Source organism: Solanum verrucosum, unplaced genomic scaffold (assembly GCF_900185275.1).
Source record: "Solanum verrucosum unplaced genomic scaffold, falcon-dt-bn FXZP01000291.1, whole genome shotgun sequence".
Lineage (NCBI taxonomy): Eukaryota > Viridiplantae > Streptophyta > Magnoliopsida > Solanales > Solanaceae > Solanum > Solanum verrucosum.
Genome location: NW_026020080.1, coordinates 314511 through 336046, shown reverse-complemented (window position 1 = coordinate 336046; position 21536 = coordinate 314511). Strand labels below are relative to the sequence as shown.

Genomic DNA, 21536 nt, shown 5'->3' with positions numbered 1-21536 from the left:
TCAGTTCAATTAGATATCAATTTCTAGCACTTAGTGGTAGGGATTGCAGCTCTCTCTCTCCTTGCTCAGCTTGTTTAGTCTTCATTCAAGGACGAATGTTCCCAAGGGGGGATATTATAACACCTCAAAACCTACCTTAGACACTTCAGCAGAAAAAAAGGGTGAACAAAAAATATTTGGTGAACTACGGAGCCCTTCACGGGTCGTGGATCACCACACGAGCCGTGGTAAGCTCGTATAGGAAGGGCAGAACCACCCAGGATCAGGCATCAAACCACGGAGCCGTTCATGGGCTGTAGTCTTGATGACGGGTCGGGGTTGTGTCTATAACTCTGATCCATAAGACCCCAGCCCAAGTGAAAAACCATGGTGGCCTTCACGGTCTGTGGTCTTTCACACGGTTTGTGTTATGGCTCGTGAATGGGCCTCCCAGAACAGTAGACCCTGGCTAAGAACCAATGACTCATTTGATGGGCGGTGGTCCCTTTGACGGTCCGTCAGTGGCTCCGTGGTCGGCCCTTGTCATATTTTAAGTCAGGGTCATTTTGGTATTTTCCCTTATGCATTGGGCATTTAAACTACGTCGTTTAACACTTAAACTATATCATTTTTGTCACGACCCAGGGGAACACTCTAGATGTAACATGGAGTACTTGACCCCGAAAGAGTCTCATACAATCCCTTAGCATATCATAACATAAGATAATAGAAACGTATGGAAATTTAAAACATTTTTTCACACAATCGAAATCTTTCATAAAAGCAAGCGAAAGTCAATAACTCGTTGTCTCAAACCATCTAATACAACTTTGAATAACTCTTGGGACATAACCAATAATAGTCTAAAAAATAAAAGAAAGACATAAAGGAAAATAATGGCTTTGTCCTCGATGCTATGAGGACTCACCAAGTCTTCAACTCCTTGCACTTCTAGAAACCTATCTTCAAGAATGACACTCAAATCACCGGACCCTACATTTGATGATAATATAAGCAAGAGTATGTGTTAGTACAAAAGTACTAAATATGATAGCTAGCATAATAGCATAAGAGCATAACACAAACGATAGTAACATAGTCATAAACATAATCTCCAACATAGACATAATGTAAGCATTAGTCATCATAAAGCATGGTACATATACATAGTCAATACTTAGACCTTCATATCATAAAAGAACCACTTCATAAGTCAACCTCCAAGTATACTTGTGCAATACATGAATAGGATCCCATAATCCCATACATGCTAAGTATCCCCTTTGGCCATCACAATCATACTTACCCTCTTAGGATCTCATCTTTATCATAATCCTAATAGAAAAGGGAAACTTCACCTTTAGTAAAACATATCAAGGAAGGCAACTATAGCACAATCATATCTAAACATACAACATAATTAGCTTCAAGTCATACTTGTGAAATGCATGGAAAAGACCCCATTATCCTACCCATACTAAGTACCACTTTAGGCTTTCATGCATATTGATCAACTCTTTGATCTCATATTTAGTTCATCATAAAGGACAAAGGAATCACCTCAAGTCATACATATCATGGAATCATAAAGGACAAGGGGAATCACTCCAAGTCTTACATGTATTAGAACGGCCTTTCAAGCTACAATCCAAACTAGTCATGCTCATACTACTCATCACTTATGCTTAAGACATCAGAACTCACATCTTTATGTCTATCATAAGGGACAATGGGTATTCACCTCTCTATGTCTATCATAAAGGTCAAATGGGTATTCACCTCTTACTTTACATGTATAGTGATAGGTATTCGCCTCCATAACAATTTTAGGGAAACATAGGTATTCGCCTCTATGTTCCACCATTATATAATATAGGTATTCGCCTCCAAATCTATTTTAAGGTGTAATGTAGGTATTTGCCTCCACATCACTTAAAAAGGATCATAGGTAATCACCTCCATGTCCATCATACTATGATATAGGTATTCGCCTCCATATCATTTTAAAGGCTAATGGGTATTCACCTCTTGCCTTGCTATAGAAGTTATATATTAAGGGTAATCACCACACACTTCTCATATCATGACATGGGTAATCACCTCATGTTTATCTAATTTAGGAATAAGGGAATTCACCTCACATTCCTCTATTATAAAGGTCTTTTAGGGTAATCACCACAACCTCATCACATTTCATAGTCCTTGGACTTCGATTCATTTTATGTGAGAATAAACTTTCAACCTAGAATCATTCTATGTGAGAGAACCTTTCATATCATATCATACTCATGCATAAGTGTGTGTGTGAGAATGGTCTTTCACAACACAACAACATATCATAATCATAGACACTTCACTCTCAAATTGTTCATAAGGCATGTACATAGCTTTCATAAAACATGCATAATATCATATCTAGAATTCTACATTAGACATGGATGTCATTATAACTCAAGTGATTCTATCACTTCATACAATCTGTCATTCATAAGGTAGGTTAGGTAGGTAAAGGCCTTCCACAATAATTCTACCCATTAATCTTTTATTCTAATATAGATTTACTCTTAAAGCCTAAAGATACATAATTCATCATATTAGCTTTACTCTCAAAGCCCTAGTGATCAACATTCATAACTGCAAGCCTTACTCTCAAAGCTTTACTTCTACAATCATTATACATACCTAGATTTCAAGGGATTCTAATCACATGCTTCATTATTAAGTGATTCTAGTCATAAATCATCATAAAGGTTCAACTTCAAGCTTTACTAGTCATGATTCATCATATATACTATAATCTAGTTCAATTCATGTCTACAAGATTTCATTCATAAACAATTATTATACAAGTCATCAATTCTAGAAGATCATCTATGAATCCTCAATTTCACCTTTCATGGCATAAACCTACATACTACAATTTCATCAATTAAACTAGGGTTAGCCTTTGAAAACATATAATATCTTCATCATAACATAATTCAATACTAAATCAATCATAAACAAGTACTATCCACTCAATTGGATTCATACTCAACACTACCCACAATATAGGAAGAAACCCTAGCTAGAATTGGGGTTCATCTTCACAATTGGGGGAAATCTAGGAGGCTCCATGGATGGAAGAATCCATGGATGAATAAGCTAACATACCTTGATTATGAATCCCTCGCAAAGCTTGCAACAATGGAGGAATTTGACCTAGCTTGCTTCTCTTCTTCTTCGTCTTCTTCTTCTTTACTACTAGAGAGAGAATTTCTTGGAGGGAATTTGGGTTCTTTGGTTAATTGAAATAATGACTAGGATCAATGTATTTAGGGGTCTATTAGCTTTATATATGTGGTCTAATTACTAATAAAATGACACCATTTAATGACTAATTAATTCTAAAATATTCCCTAACCCCAAAACTTAACAGACTTAAAGGAGTGCACTACCTCACCCACGAGACCCCAACCCACGGGTCATGCTGGTCCTCCGTGGGTGGTGGTATGCAACCCTACTTCTGGGGTCTTGACCCACGACCCCATCCATGAGGCGTGGATCTCCCTACGGGGTTTGGGTTCCCAATCGCGGTGGACTGATTTTTTTTTGGCAGCTTTTAGGTAGTTTCTAGGGTCCTCCTCAAGCACCATTGGTTGGTCCTTGGGGAGTCATACCTTGACGTTAACCCCTAAACCTTTCATTCTAAGTATGGAAGTCAAATCTAGGACTCTAACCCTCATGTCAAGAGCTAGTTGACCTACTACACTACGGGATGTTACATTTTTACTCAGTTTAAGCCTAGTATTCTAGTCATAACTTACCCAAATCGTTCATTCTCCAAAAAGTCATCGGTTTTAGAGAAAAAAGAAGGGAAGAGTCGACATCCCTCTCAAGAACACGCAACAGGTTTTCTTCAAGTTCAGACCCAAAATCCGAAGGATTTCTCTGTAGTTTTTCATCACTAGGTATGTGGGATTTCACTAGTGGGTTCCTTTCATCCACTAGGTCCCTAGAATTCAGTCAGATCCTTGGTTCTACCTATCTTGTTTAGACCTGGGGTTTCTAAAATCTAAGATAATTGTTGTGATTTAGTTGTTGTAGTATCCTAAATCGATTTAGTATGTTTCTTGGAAAGTTTTTTTTCTTAGTTCCTTGCATGAAATTCAGAACCCTAACTGTATGATTTCTTTTAGTTCATGAATTATACTTGCTAGGTCAGTAAAACAGATAATCATGCTCCAGATTTCAAATGTTACGTTATCAGTTTATAAATGTGCATTCTCAGATTTGCATGTCAGTATTTTGAGCTATCCAGTATTTCAGTTATGTCATATACATATTCAGTTGGGAGTAGACTTACCACCGAGTTGGACTAGGGTTCAGCGTCTCCTCATTGTCCCAGAACTACGTGCCTCCGTAGGATTATAAGTCCCTTCTGTTGGGCATCAGATTTGGTGATCACGTCAGTCATGCCTTTATACCCCTGGCAAGGTGTATTGGGTCCTCTCGATGGGGCGTATACATCAGACTCCACGTTTAGCTCGCGTAGTTTTATGTCGGTTAATAGTAGCTCCCACAGTCAGACTCTTAGTGCATTTGACCAGGTGTTCAGTATATACCACAACACTCAGTTCATCACGCTATTTCCATGATTTTCACTTGGTCATTGCATTAAATTTCGCTTTCCAGTTATGTTCCAGTATTTACATTGTTGCTCAGTTTATGTCATTTGCTCAGTTATGCTTTGTTCAGCTTATATATTTTGTTCAGCTATTAACTATATCATACATGCTCAGAACATTCCAGGTACTGACGCATACTCTGCGCTACATCCTTTCATGGTGTAGGTTCATGTACTCACCATCCAGATCACGCTTAGATCGACTATCGGTTCGCTTTCAACAGCTCCAGTGGTGAGTCCTCATTTTTTTAGGACAATAGACATGCTTTCATTTCAGTTTTGTTAGAGTTAGCTGGGGGCATGTCCCAGCAACTCAACTCAGTTAGAGGCTTTTCAGACATAGTAGTAGAATCAGCTTGAATGGTTCAGTTATCTTTCAACCATTATTAAACTCTTAGTATGGTTTATACATTCAGACTATTTGAGTTTCCCCCATTTTTCAGTTATCTATTGAATTATCTTATGCATAGTTCATGTTTTATTTAGTTATCATTCAGTATGCTTATGATATGTAAGACACACTTTTTAGAATGATTTCGTGCTGAGCCTGGTAAAGGGGACTTCTTTTTCATTTCAATAGGTAGGGTAGGAATATACCTAGGAAGGAAGAGGAAGTGAAGTATAAAGGTGCCTTGAACAGGTGGGGAAAAGACGTTTAAAGCGGAGGGAAAATCTCCCTTTACCAAATTCACTAGTGTGAAGTGAAGAAGTGATTGATTCCTTAATCTTTAAATTGCGTAAAAAAAATGAAATGGTTGTTTTATTGCCAACCCATCTCGGGTTAGCTTGGGGTCAATCGTGATCCAACGTCTCGTGTTACGTCAAGGGGGTAGCCTCGGGTAGTGACATAATTAATCATAATCAATCATAATTGGAAGAAACTCACATTCATTGAATTGATACCCAAATCTTTGAGGACCCCATACAGGAAATGACTCCATGGGTGAATACACACATATCTTGATCTTTTAAGTCCAAGAAAATGGAGAAATTGGAGACTTGTATAGAACCCTAGTTCTTCTTCTTCTTCCTTACACTTGAGAGAATACGGAAGGATGAATTTCGTCAAGTCTAGGGAATTTAGGAGAATGAGTTCAAATGGTAAATAGGGGGCTTAAAACGTTTATATAGGGTTTAGGGTAGCAGGAAATCAATGACAAAGTATTGGGTTATACAATTAGGGAAAGACCCAAAAGTCCCTTGAAAATTAACTGTCAATTCGACCTATAGTTCAGACCTACGGACCATAGAAATTTCTATTGTCTGTATTGGTCAACCGTATGCCAAGTACTGTGTCCTTAAATTTCACCCATCTACGACTCGTCTGGGACTCACCTACGAGATCTACCTACGACTCGTACATAGGGAGATGGACCGTCCCGGTAAACCGTAAAAAAGGATATTAGGATTGATCTAAAAAGATTATTTTTCCCACTTCCTACGGCTTCCATCTATGGCCCATAGAAGCTTCTACGATCCGAAGATGGGACCCGTAAACACAAACCTTAGCCAAAAAAATACATTTTTCTTCTTTTTCAAATCTGAGGTGTTACAATATCTCTGCCTTGGGAACATTCGTCTTTGAATGAAACTCAAGACATCATGGGGAGAATAGGGAAGATCTAATAGCCCAACATGAATGCAACTAACTCGAATGCACAATATCAAGGAGTAATATCAACTCCAAGCTCAAACATACTTAAAACATCATTTAATAAGGCATACATGCAAATCATACTCAAATGCACATAACCATAGAGAAATCAATCTAAGCTACATCAAAATCTCAAAAAGTAAGTTTTCATGAGCATGCATGCATAAGGAAACATGAGAATGACTAAGACATGAGTATGAACCATGAGGAATTGAATACCTCTAGCTAGAGTAGGATCAGAGGCAAAGAGACGGGGATAACGAGACATCATATCAGCCTCGAACTCAAAAGTAGCACCCCAAACTCTTTGATCCCTCCATAAGACTTTCACGGATGTAACTTCCTTGTTCCATAAGTTTTTAACTGCCGGTCCAAAATCTCAATCGGAACCTCTTCATCAGAGAGACTCTCTTTTTACAAAGACTCTCCAATAGTATAATAAATGTCGGATCACCAACACATTTCTTCAACAAAGTGACATGGAAAACCGGATGCACCGATGCTAAATCATTAGGCAAATCAAGTTTATAAACAATTTTACCATTGTGTCTTAAAATCTAATATGGGTCAACATAGCGGGGACTAAGCTTCCCTTTCTTACCAAACCTCATGACACCCTTCATGGGTGAGATTTTCAAGTAGACCCAATCATTTATATCAAATTCAAGATATCTCCTTCCAACATCGGCATAGGACTTTTGTCGACTTTGAGCCATTTTCAATATTTCTCTAATAAGCCAAACTTTCTCCATAACCTCATGTACCAATTTGGGACCTATCAAAGCAACCTCACCAACTTCAAAACAACCTAAAGGAGATCTACACCTCCTACCATAAAGAGACTCAAATGGAGCCATACCAATACTTGAATGATAACTATTACGGTAAGAAAATTCAATTAAAGGCAAACGATCATCCCAATTACCCTTGAAGTCAATCACACAAACTCTCAACGTATCTTCCAAATTTTAGATAGTACGCTCCGCTTGCCTATCGGTTTGAGAATGAAAGACTGTACTAAGCTTAACATGAGTACCAAGCCCTTTTTGGAAAGATTTCCAAAATTAAGAAAAGAATTGGGTACCATGGTCGAAGATAATGGATAGGGGCACTCCATGCAACCTAACCATTTCCCTCAAGTACAACTTAGCATAGTCTTCCACCGAATAAGAAACCTTGACAAGAATGAAATGAATCAATTTCTTCATATGATCCACAATAACACAAATTGAGTCATGTTGCCACCGGGTGGTGCAAGGTAAACAACCAATAAAAACCATATTTAGATCTCCCTACTTCCAAGTAGGAATACTAGTATCTTGGGACAAACCTCCTAGCTTTTGATGTTCAACTTTTACTTGTTAACAATTAGGACACTTAGCCACAAATTCTGCAATATCCTTATTCATCCCCTTTCACCAATAAACCTCTCGTAAGTCACGGTACATCTTGGTGGCTCCCGGGTGAATGGAATATCGAGAACTATGGGCTTCTAATGAGATTTTCTTTTGCAAGTCATCAATATTGGGCATACACAAGAGACCTTGATATTAAAGCACCCCATCTACCCCTTAGGAGAAAGCCTTAATAGACTTTTTAAGCACCGCTTCCTTCAACTCAAGCAAGATCGGGTCAAGACCTTGCTTGGCTTTCACATCTGAAAGAAAGACGATTTTGAACCATTTTGAACCATAGCACCACCTTTGGTGGAATCAACCAATCGAACACCCATTCATTCCAATTTATAAACATCACGAACCAACTCATTTTTATCTTCTTCAATATGAGCAACACTACCCATTGATAGATGACTAAGAGAATCCGCTACCATATTCACTTTTCCAGGGTGATAGAGGACACTCATGTTAAAATCCTTTAGTAATTAAAGCCACCTCATCTGGCAAAGATTTAGATAATTTTGCTTGAACACATATTGCAAGCTTTTGTGGTCGTAAAGACATCAACATGAACACCATATAAAAACTGTCTTTATATCTTTAAGGAAAACACAACTGCCGCGAGTTCCAAATGATGGATAGGGTAGGTCTTTTCATGAATTTTAATTTGCCGTGAAATATAAGCAATAACTTTCTCGTTTTTCATAAGGACACACCGTAGTCTAATCCTTGAAGTATCATAATAAACAACAAACCCATCAGATCCTTCCATTAAAGTCAACATCGGGGCAAAGGTAAGTCTATCTTTCAACTCATGAAAACTCTTCTCACATGCTTCCGACCATACAAACTTAACTTTCTTTTGAGTCAATGTTGTTAGAAGAGAGACAATCGAAGAAAACCCTTCAACAAACCTTCTATAATAACCCGCCAAACCCTAGAAACTTCAGATATCCAAAGGGGATAGGATAGGGGTCTAGGCCAACTCTTAACTGCATCCATCTCCTTGGGATCTACCTCAATACCCTTACCGGAAACAATGTGACCAAGAAAAGCAGTGGATCTTAACCAAAGCTCACATTTACTAAACTTTGCAAAAAGTTGTTGGTACTTCAGTAATTGCAACACAATCCTCAAATGATCGGTGTGCTCATCCTCACTCCTTGAGTAAATCAAGATGTCATCGAAAAACACAATCACAAACATGTCAAGATATTGTCTAAACACTTTATTCATCAAGTTCATAAATGCAGTCGGAGCATTAGTCAAGTCAAATGAGGTTATCAAAAATTCATAATGACTATACCGAGATCGAAAACCCATTTTCAGAATGTCATCTTCCTTCACCCTTAATTGGTGATAACCCGACCAAAGATCAATCTTAGAGAAGTAACTTGCTCCTTATAGTTGATCAAACAAATCATCTATTCTTGGAAGAGGATACTTACTCTTAATGGTAACCTTGTTCAATTGCCGGTAATCGATACACATGTGAAGTGAACCATCCTTCTTACCAACAAACAAAATTGAAGCACCCCATGGAGAGATACTCGGTCGGATGAAACGTTATCCAGCAAATCTTTCAATTGCTCCTTTAACTGCTTAAGTTCTGTCAGAGCCATTCAGTAAGGAGGAATAGAGATAGGTTGGGTATCGGGGAGGAGGTCAATACCGAAGTCTATTTCCCTTTTAGGAGGAAAACCGGGTAAATCATCAGGAAACACTTTTAGAAACTCATTTACAACGAGAACAAACTCAAAGGTAGGGGTTTCAAAATCTGTATCCCTAACCCGAACAAGATGATGTATACAAACCTTAGAAATCATTTTTCTATCTTTAAGACAAGAAACAAATTGACCCTTAGGCATAGAATTTCCCCTTTTCCACTCTAGGACGTGCTCATTTGGAAATTAAAACTTGACCACTCAGTAGCTATAATCAATAAAAGCATAACAAGAATGAAGCTAATACATACCAAGAATAACATTGAAATCTAACATATCAAGCTCTACTAAATCAGCATGAGTGACTCTATGGGATAAGGAAACAAAACAATTTATGTAGACTCTCTTGGCCACAATAGATTCACCTATAGGAGTAGAAATAGAAAAAGGTCTAACAACACATCCGGAAGAACATCAAACCTCATAGCCACATATGGTGTCACAAAAGATAAAGTAGCATCATGATCAAGCAAAGCATAAACATCAAGATGGAAGACCTTCAACATACCAGTACAACATCGGGAGAACCCTCATGCTCATGACGAGTTTGAAGTGTATAGAACTAGTTTTGCTTCGGAGCACTTGAACCTGAACCACTAGGCTGAGCTTGCCTACCATTTTTTCCCTTGTCATTTCTAGATGGGAAATCCCTTAAGTGGTGACCACTTTTGCCACAACCAAAACAATTATATGTACCCATCAAGCATTTTCTAGGATGACTCTTGTCACACTTTTGACATGTGGGAAACAAAGAACCATTTCCACCACCATTTCCTCCTTGAGTCATAAGGTTAGACACCCCCTCTTCGCTGAACTTAGAAGCTGGAACATTAGAGGAACCTTGACTAGAAAACCTTTGTCGGATCTTACAATGACCATGTCCATTAGGACCTTGAATGTATAAAGTCACCATCACTGGTCTTGGCCCTCTTTGCCTCCCTAAACTTTTCCTTAAGTTTCTCCTCTTCGATTTGTTTAGCATCCACTATTAGATGAGAAATCTCTTTTTCATTTATGAGTATGGTGATGACATTCCTTAACTACTATAACGGACACACCCAAAATAAACTTGCTCATCTTTGCCATAGAATCGACATCCTTAGTTGGAGCATACCTAGAAAGTTGTGTGAACCTCAAGGCATACTCCTTCAAACTCATATTCCCTTGACGAAGGTTGATTAATTCAAGTACCTTTGTCTCCCTCATCTCAAGAGGGGAGAACCTATCAAGGAAAACACCCTTAAACTTTTCCCAATCAAGAGGACTCGCATCAACCGCCCTCTCTTCCTTCCATTAGTTGAACAAAACTTGAGCAACATCCGTAAGTTGATAAGTGGACAATTCCGCCTTTTTCACCGGCGTCACTCCCATGATCATCAACATCTTGTATACCTCATCAATGAACTCTTGAGGATTTTTCTCAACCTTAGAACCATAAAACTCCAGGAGATTCATTATAGTGAAGTCCCTCACTCTAGATTCCATCGTACCCATGTTTGGTTTCACGGGGACCACAACCTCCCTATTGTCTTGAACCGTCATGGATTGAGCCAACATTTGAAAACAGCTCAAAACTCTGCATTAGTCACTTGTTCAGCCAAAGGATCGGCCAGAACGTGAGGAGCTTGCCTTTCCATATTCTCACTCGTATTCCTCCTAACGTATGCTCTTCGAGGGGCCATATCCTAAAAATAATCAGATAGGGATTAGCAGAGAGACAGATAGAGTTACACTCTATCGCACAACTTTAGAATGGTGAAAAAGTGAAATTTCCTAAACATCTTAGAGCCTCTTATTCATAAATGTGGCGCGCTTCACACTCATGAACAAGACTCTACTTGATGTGGCTTATAATACATCCTAGGACCTTCTAAACCTTGAGCTCTAAATACCAAGTTTGTCACGACCCAAAGTATACCCTAGGCGTAACATGGCATATAGAACCCCAAGAGGCCCTACACAAGCCACTTAGCATACATCATACAAGATAATAGAAGTAGAGAGTTCAAATGATAGTATTTCATACAAAAAAGTTTGACAAAAGCACAAGTCTAACATAAGTCTTAAAGTCATCTAATACATCATAAGGAAAGTGATTAGGATGTAACTCATACATCATATACAAAGTTTAAAAAGATATGACATAAAGCAATAAAAGGCATCTTGGACCTCGGAACATAAGGACTCATCGATCTTCAAGATCTATGAAATCAACTCACCACGAATATGGAAAGTAGGAGCGTCGGACCCTATATTTGTAAAACAATGTAGACACAAGTATACATTAGTATATGGAATGTACTTAGTATAATGCAATATGCATAAACATGAACATGATAATATAAATGGCTGAAAACGAAGATGCATGATCATAATAAAACATTTATAAGCTTTTTGAGAAGAAATGATATGAAGATCATAAAACATAGTCAAATACATTAACATAAAGGACATAAGAAAAGCTTTGAAGAAAATATATTCATTTTGTGGAATCTTAGCTTTAACCTACAATAAGACCATGAGAGCTATATCATGGAATCTGGTATATCCCTCATACTGAAAGAAGGGGAAACTATTTGCCTAGGTAGATATATGGTTATTCATAACATATACATCATACATACAATGTATGCATATATGTATAAACGTGTTTAAAGGTGTATATGTATTGTATAATAATAGATATAAAAGTATACATGTATTTTTCCACAAAAGAAAATGTCATGATTTCCTTCACATGGTCCTATTGACTGGCACAACGTGGCTTTGTTCACGTTAATAGTGAATTAGTGACTGACACAATCTGTACATATCATCGTTTGCTAAAGTGGATCCACTATAGGTTATTTAAGACATATCCTATGGGGGGACGTATTTTAGGACTAGAGGTTGCTACTAGAGACTACCCTAGCTGAGCCTCCACCTCAAAGCCCACTCAGTGGTAAGTCAAAATCCCAACGGAATATATAAAAGTAAAATATCAATTTAACATAGTGAAAGACAATGATCAATACCAATCCACTTTCATTTTAAAGATCAAAACATAGAATATCTCCTTAAACATAATTCAACATCAATGAGAAAATATTTCCCCAATGTGAATTCATTTGTGAGAAATACCTTTCAGAATCACGATCATCATAGTAAGTGAGAAATCTTTCTACAATAGCATCAACACTTTCCTTTCAAAGCATCATCAATTTATTTACAATCACTTCATGAAAACATGTGTATCTTCATAAATTCATAATTCATAGTTCGTGGGTTTATCATAAGATCATGGTTGAAAAGCATAACTTACGCATGGAAATGTGCATTTTCAACTGAACATCATAGGTTAACATCAAATAGTGCATTAGAAAACTTAATTAATCATAATCAATCATAATTAGAGGAAACTCGCATTCATTGAATTGAAACCCTAATTTGATAATTTGAAGATTGAATTGGGAACTTGAAATCTTTGGGGACCCCATGGAGGAAAGGACTACATGGTGAATACACACATACCTTGATCCTTTAAGCCCAAGAAAATAAAGAATTTGGAGAATTGTATGGAACCCTAGTTCTTCTTCTTCTTCCTTAGATTTGAGAGAATTTGGGAGGATGAATTTGGCCAAGTTTAGGAAATTTAGGAGAATGAGTTCAAATGGGTAAATTGGGGGTTAAAACGTTTATTTAGGGATTAGGGTAGAAGTTAAAACAACATAGGATTGGGTTAAAACAATTAGGAAAAGACCCAAAAGTCAATTAAAAATTAACTATCGACTCGATCTATGGTTTAGACGTACGAACCGTAGAACTTTCTTCGGTTTGTACTGGTCAACCGTAGACCAAGTACTGGGACCTTAAAATTCACCCATCTTTGACTGATCTCATGTATGGTTCGTAGGTCTTCTCACGTTCCGTACATGCCAAACGTAGAAACCAACTTTTGGCCTTAAAATTTCACTAAGTCTGGGACTCACCTACGAGATCTACCTACGACTCATACATAGGGTGACGGACCATTCAGGTGAACCGTAAAAAGGATACACTGATTTGAAAAGATTGTTTTTCCCACTTCTTATGGTTGCCATCTACGACTGTAGAAGTTTATATGGTCCGTAGATGGGACCCGTAGACATAGACCTCAGTCCAAAAATTGCATTTTCCTTTTTTTCTAAATTTGAGGTGTTACAACCAAGTATAAAATTTATTTAATATCTTATACTACTTGGCCCATATTTATTAAAATAATTTAGTAGAGTTTGTCACTTTTTACACATTTATTTATTTAGGAAAGTAAAGAACGAAACAGAAACATTAACTGTGGGGTCGGAACACGGCTTGCCTTCAGGTAAAATTTTAATAAGTTCCAAGAGTATCCTACATATGTATTAATGGTTGGAGGGGGATTTTTTTATTATATTATTATATCTTTAATGGTTAGATATGAATTGAAATTGACATAACGTGATTACTGGTTAATTTTGGGGAGACAAACTTTTGTCTTCCATCATTAGTTGACAATTGAGTTCGTGATTGTTTCCACTGGTTACCTGGTTTGGTAACCAGTGACATCAATTTTAAATAGTATTATTTTGTTATCATAATATAAATTAAGTTTTGATATATTAAATTAAGTAATTAACTATTGAGTATATTATATTATAAATTCACAAGAATTCTGTTATTTTGAGGAATTAAAACTTAACCCTAGGCTTGAAAAACTAGGAACATATGAGATTTGATATATTAGTTGGTATCAAAATTTAGGAATTTGATTATAGATTTGGATGGGTTATTGAGTCTAGGCTAGATATATAGTAATATGGGTGTCTACAGACTCGTTTACTTATGAATATTGTATACTTGATAGATTAGAAACTTTCTGAGGCATTGAGGAAAGGGAAAACATTGGGGAATTAACTTGTTTGACTTCGGTTCTTCAGTTGAGGTAGGTTATGATTTTTTTCTATGTGATAGAGAGACTCTTAATAGTGATCGATAGTCATAGAGTAATGTTGTGAAGTTTTCTATGTACTTAATTGTTGTTGTTTGGATGATTTATGTGTTGTTGTGATTGGTCTGAAATTCTAAGACTGTGAAATTCATAATCTTGAACTTGCTCTATCAAAGTGATGCCTTGAATAGAGAAGACATGATGAAATAGTGTTAATGAAGTGGAAAGTGATGATACAGAATGATAAGTTAACTATATTGTTGGATCGGGTGCCACGAGCCGGCACAATATATATGGATCAGGTGCCACGAGCCGGTACGTTATTATTGAATCGGATTTCACGTTCCGGCACGATAATATTAAAGGAAAACATATTAAATAACTTAATGCACTCAATCTCAAATAACCCATTTTCCACAAGATCGTAGTGTGGAGGCATGAGTCCTCACGTATGTTTTTGATATTGTGACTAATTATGCACTTGTTTTATTATTTTTGTCACTTGTTCTGTTGTTTGTTGTTTGCCACCTACTAAGTGCTATAGTTGATTTCATGTTACTACTTTATGCATATTGGTTTCTATTTTGAGTCGGCCGATGATATCTACTCAGCACAGTTGTCCTGTACTAACCCCTACTTGTATTTTTCTTTGTTTTCCTTTTGTGGAGTGCAACGAGTCTACCAGCGACTTCAACTCGCCCTCAACTCTAGCTAGTCTCCAGCACATCAGGTTTCAGGGTGAGCTATTCATTCTAGCTCATGTTAGATTCTCTCAGTCATGACATGATGTCCTTAGGTTTTGGACACAAACTGCTTCATTTATTTATTCTAGTGCCTTTAAAACTCTTAGACTTAGTATTTTGGAATTAGATGTCCTTGATGTGATGACTTTTGAATTTTGGGAATGATATTTAATAGACTCTAGTAGATTTCTATTTCTCACGTTAATAAGATTTGAGTTTCCGCATTATTATCGTATTTCATAAATTGAATAACTAGTATAAGTTGGACTTTGAATTCGTGGTTCGTCCACCTAAAAGATTAAGTGTGGATGCCACTTATGACTCGTTTTGGATCATATCATTAACACTCTGATCCGGAGTTCTTCTTTGGTGTGTCTTAAAAGCTAGATAAATTATGGTGATACTGTCATCATCAACGGTTATTGCAATGTAATTTCCGATTAATTTTATTCTGATTACATGATTAAACCTCTTTCAAATACTTTCTTTTATTCTATCTTCCTAGTGGGTTGATTTTGTTACCTATAATAAGTTCTCACATTTTCCCACATTATTGTGTTGAAATCATAGTGGAGATTGCTACGAGAAGATTCTTGTGTCATTGAATATTACTTTCAATGATGATAAAAAAATACAAGTCATTTTCTTAGAAGAAGTTCCTCATAAATACATACGCAATAAACAATCTAGAGATAGAAAAGGAACTTTGGACACATGAATTTGAAATGGTGAGAGAGAAAATAAATTATCAAATACAGAGGCGGAGTCAGAATAAAGAGTTTGGGGGTTCTAAATTTCATTTAGAATCGTCAATCAATTTTGTTAGGGATTCACAAATTAATGTATATATATATATATATAAAATTAATTTTTTACTATAAATAACTACTGAGTTCGTCCGAACCCACGAACTCCCACCTAGCTCCGCCTCTGATCAAATATGAGGAGCTATGAATATTTAAACTAGTAGAGCACAAAATGATTCTGAACTAAGAAAAATAGCAACTAATTGAATCATTTCTTCCAATAAGAAAAAGAAAAAATTCATTCTCCTCATAATATAGCTATGGATTACATACCAAAATTGAAGGCATGATCCACATGATGTCTCTATGCCCAATACTAGTAGTACTTACCTACTAATCTTTATTTTCATTTTTTATTCACAAATTCTATTAAGTTCTTGAGCAACATTGTGCAACCCCTGTTTGCCCTCCAACATCTTGTGTGGAGGAAAAATACGAAAATTTAAGGCACTATCTCCACTAACATAAACAACTTTAAACACATCATATTTTAAATTTAGTGAAAAGCCATCAAAATAAGGAAGAACACTCCTGGAATCTTGATTCAAGATGTAACTGTAGCAACATTGTAAGGATTTCCAGACGAAAACCGCGGCTACTTTGGATAGTTGTTGGGACTTGAAGCAAACCCCAGAAACGGCGCCATTCATGTTGTGGAACCGGTCCTTAAAAATGGCTAAGCACGCGTATGTAAAGTCTTCGATTGGCATGATGTCGTGATGGGAGAAAGAGGCAGAGTTCATGGAAACAATGTCCCCTGTGTAGAATTTCGCAGCGGGGGAATGATCCTTTGATTCTCCAGCATATGCATCAAAGAAGCCATGTTCTAGTAGGATTGCCATGCTTGATACACTTGTTAACATTGAAAGCTAATCAAAGCAAAGTGGAGTAACATTAGCAATGTAATCACCATATATATATGCAATCAAACCTTAAAAGTGTAATATATACTGAGGTGGAGATAAGTGGGGTTCATGAGTTCGGACGAATCCAATAGCTTTTTCGTAGATCCTGTATTTGTATTAGAAAATTATATATATATATATATATATAAACTTGTAACCCCCTAACAAAACTAACTAACGGCTTAGTGGTACGGAAGGGGCAATAAAAATGTTTTCCCACGCTAGAGTTGGGGGTTCAAACCCCACTTTCAACAAAATTTCTTGGCAAAAGTTTCTCTTCCTTCAAAAGAAAGCATACTTTGCAATATTTTTTTCTCTTCTTTAGAACCCAAGCTCCTTTTCTCTTCTTTAGAACCCCCAAACTGCTAATCCTGGCTTGTTTGAAACTAATAAATGAAAGGAAGTTAGTTAAAGATATCCCTCATTTCTTTGTTTGATTGGCAAATGGCAAAAGAGGAACTTTTTCATATTGGCATAAAAGAGAAAATGGCTCCCTATGAAGATTTTATTGATTCTCAAGGCTCGAACCTCAAGACCTCTTATTAAGAGTGAAGAGATTTAATTTTGTCCATCCTACCCCAATCTTTGAGGGTCCCTTCAACATATTGACTAGAATCAACGAGTAACTCTTCGTAGCAAGCCTAAGGTGATAACCAAGAAATTAGAGTCCTAGAGCTAGAACATGAATCAATTAATTCTCTCCAATAATTTTCTTTCCAATTCAAGCAGATAATAAATTAATGAAAAATTAAGATTATGAGTTGATGACTAAGGTAAAACAAAAGAGAATATTAAATTAGACTTACAAGAGTTGCAGCCAGTGAGTCCTTATTCTCAGTAGATCTCTTTATCCATGCTCCATACCATACCATCTGCACTCCCCAAAAATACACTATTAACAATCAAGCTACAAAAGAATTATTACATATATGCAGAGGCGGAACTAGGTGAGGTTCATGGGTTCGGACGAATCCACTAGCTTTTTTCGTAGACCTTATATTTGTATTAGAAAATTAAATAAATTATGTATATTAACTTGTGAACCTCCAAATGAATTGATTTAGAACCCCCAAACTCCTAACCTTGGTTTCGCCTCTGCATATACATACCTATCTTTGTTCACAAGGGTGCAATTCAATCTTCTTCGTCAAATAATTATACATTGTAAATACGATAAAAACATTATATATATATATATATATATATATATATATATATATATATACAGGATTGTTGAATCCCCTTTGACATACGTAAACTTCTAGTGTGGCAAATGTGGGTCACAAATTGCTTTAGGGTGTAATAGTTTCGAATTTTAGGCATTATATTCTTGCAATTTTTTTTCTAAAGGCATGGTATATTTTTGTCCCCCTTTTGTTTTTTTTTGAATGAGTACCTTATAAAGTTTGTGACTTGGTGATTGCTCTTTCAATTTATCTCAAAAAAATCTTCAATTAAAAATGATGTAAACATCTCGAAGCATTATTGAAAACTAGGTTGAAAATAAGTATATTTTTTAAAATTTTGATTTATTTATTTTAACCACACGCGCGATATAACAGCCAAAATGCAATAGGTGGGGATATACATGGAGCATTAGAGGTGCTTGAGTTTCCGACAAATTTTTTGTATATATTCTATAGAGAAATTATGAAAAATGGATATAAAAACTAGAGAAGCACCCATTGAACAAAAAAACTAGTTGTTGCTTTGGTTCTGACGGTGTGTAGGTGCCTACTAGTCATGAGTTTGAATCTCACTAGTGATATTTTTAAATCCAAATCGCATCTTTTCTTACCAATTAATATTTCTTTTTTCATACTTATCCTCTCCTTTTTATTTTTTGATTTTTCGCAGTCATTTAGTTTTTTTTTTTTAATTTACTTTTTCTATTTGTAAAAACTTTTTGGTCTCTTTTTCTTTATTGTAACTTGTGATTATAAGTTATTTTTGGTGATGATAAATTAACCGTTGTTTTATCATGTAATTTTTTATTAACGTGCTCGAGTTGTTATATATTTATGTACTCTGTGATCACTAGCAATTTTATGTTAAAGAAAGGTGAGCACCCCACGACCTTCAAATGCTGAATTTGCTACTAGCAATAGGCCACGTCCAAACTCATCTCAAGCACAGGTAATACGACTACTAAGCTATTTCTTTGGAAAGCTCCAATTAAAATGAGAAATTATGAAATAAAGTTGCTAGTACTAGGTGAACTCATATTGGCCAAAGTAGAAGAGAAGGAAATAGTAGAGAGATTTGACACTATGCTTACTGAATCTCTATAATATTAAACTAATCGAGTCTTATCACTTATGTCAGTCATATAGAGCACCAACATATAGAAAAATAGTTGAAGAAACAAGTCCATGACTTGACATCGATAGAATGCTACCTAGTATTTCCTGTATATTCAATAGAGTCAAATATTTTCCTAGTATGATCGGAGTATGCACGTACACCGATTACTCCAAACTGTACAAGACAGCTACCACCTAGCAATTTATTTCCAGAAACTTGATAAAAGAATTTAAGTAAAAGAGAATTCAACTCAATAGTGAATAGGATGATCATACCATATTCCCATGAATGCTTCTAAAAATAGCACTTTGCACACATCCAAGATTTTGAGTAGAAAAAGAGAAATGCTTGAGAGCTTCCACAAGATCATCCACAATCACTATTGTTGGCCTGAATATGAAGAAACTTGTATCCAAGTTTCTGCTATTATATGGAAAAAAACAAGCCATAATTTATATTCTTCTAGCTTCTCGATTTAACTTAATTTTAATATATGATCCTCCTCTCTTATTTTGTCTTAGCTTCTCTTCTAATCATGTATTCATTTGTATTTGTACAAGAAATAGAAAAGGATATTTCAAATTTGGATTTAGTTGGACTGATTGATTAGTTTGTGTTTCAAACAAGGCATGCAATGAGTCATATATTAATAATATTTCTTTGGTTGGCCAATGGTGTATTTAAAGAATTTTAGTACTACCAGACAAACATGTTAATTGGAAGGATCCCATTTGGTCTTGCATGCACTTTGACTAGAATCATATGAGTGGCTAGTTTGAATAATTTGTTCTCAATTTTATCACTTTTAATATTGGGCTTATTATGTAATATTATTATATTATTATTTGACTTTATTAAATTTAATGCTTTGAAAAATATGTTAGATGATAAATAGTATTTAATAGCAAGGGTAAAATAGACCCAAAAGGTAAATTATGTCTTTGTGCATCCTCGTGATTTTAAAAATATTTCATTACCATGTTGTACTAACTGCTAATACCATATATAATTGAAAAATTAATATGATAATCTTAAAAATTAAAGAAATAACATGATAATATTCAATTAAGTAACCATGATAAATGATAATGTAACAAAAAATAATTCATTGTTAGTACATAAATAACGAGTTCTTCTATAGATTGACACCGTGAGAAATTTTAAACTATCAAGTTGCCTAAAAAATAATTTCACGTAAATGTTCAAAGTAATTGAGATTATTATATTAAAAATGAGTCGATCAATAATATGCTCTAATAGATTAAAAATAAATACGTGTGTACGAGGATAAAAATCTAACTCCAAATAATTTGGTTAAACATATTAAAAATAGTCAAAATTGTTAGCAACTTTTGTTGGAACATTCCCGCAGCCCAACTTGGACTGCCAACTTGTAATTTCTGTTCATTTTAATGTGGACGTGATAGACTAATATGAATTTAGAAATCTTTCATATTTCACCCCAAAAAAGAAAAGATTAATAATTGAATGATCAACTTGAGCATATCCATTATTGTTGGAAATTAATTTATATGCTTTTGTAGTGCGTATAGAATTAAATATTGTTTCATTATTTATGTTCTTGGTTTTTCAAGGTGCTTAGAAATCATGTTGAGTATTTGCTTTAATAACCACAATAAAAGATAACAAGAGAATTTTTCTTGCCTATAAAATTTCACCTGTATATTTTCAACTTCAAATTTTCTAAAATTTCAAAACTTGGCACATAATTTTAAATTTTGCATATTATTATCAATGCCTAGTTTACAAACCCCAAAACCAACTGGTTTTTTTCAAACGGACACAGCTGCTCAACTCATGTTTGAATTTTTATGTTTTTGATGAGGGAAAAAATATAAGTTAAAATTCAAACTCTAGCCAAATTAATAATTTTAAGTTTAGGTCTATTAGACTCATGTTTTTGGATAAGGTCTATAAGACCGAAAATGTGATGGGGAGGTGAACTAAATTAATCAAATACAATTTATCACTAAAATAAACAGTACTATGATATAATATACATGCCGCCACTTAAGATAGCTCTTGCATCATCATCACTCGTCACATAGAAAATCTTATGAAATATCACTTAAAATTAGTACCGTCACCACTATTGCGTGTGTTTCGTACATATTACTCCATAAGAATGATTATAATTTAACTTTGACATAAAAATTTTAAAAAATAATATTGTGATTTTATGTCAAATATATTAAAATGATTTGAACCTTAAATATGGCACATAAAATATTGGAGTCCATTGAAGAATAGTGAACGTAAAGCAGTTTGTAACATAGGACCTAAATACATGTGATATTAAAAGCAACAAGTTTGTCAAAGTTACTATCAATCACTTGACTTCACCATGTATGAGTATGACAAATGTGGCCACCTCATCCATTGGACCTCTCTA

General features: G+C 35.4%; 1 protein-coding gene across 1 annotated transcript; it reads right to left on the bottom strand.

The window, feature by feature from the left end:
• Positions 1–16267: 16267 nt before the first annotated feature.
• LOC125824240 (uncharacterized) lies at positions 16268–19641 on the bottom strand. The gene is made up of 3 exons (XM_049503586.1): positions 19399–19641; positions 17626–17691; positions 16268–16783 (listed from the first exon to the last, which is right to left on the bottom strand). Exons 1-3 carry the CDS (start codon positions 19570–19572, stop codon positions 16268–16270), a joined length of 756 nt encoding a protein of 251 aa, XP_049359543.1. The 5' UTR covers positions 19573–19641.
• Positions 19642–21536: the final 1895 nt, after the last annotated feature.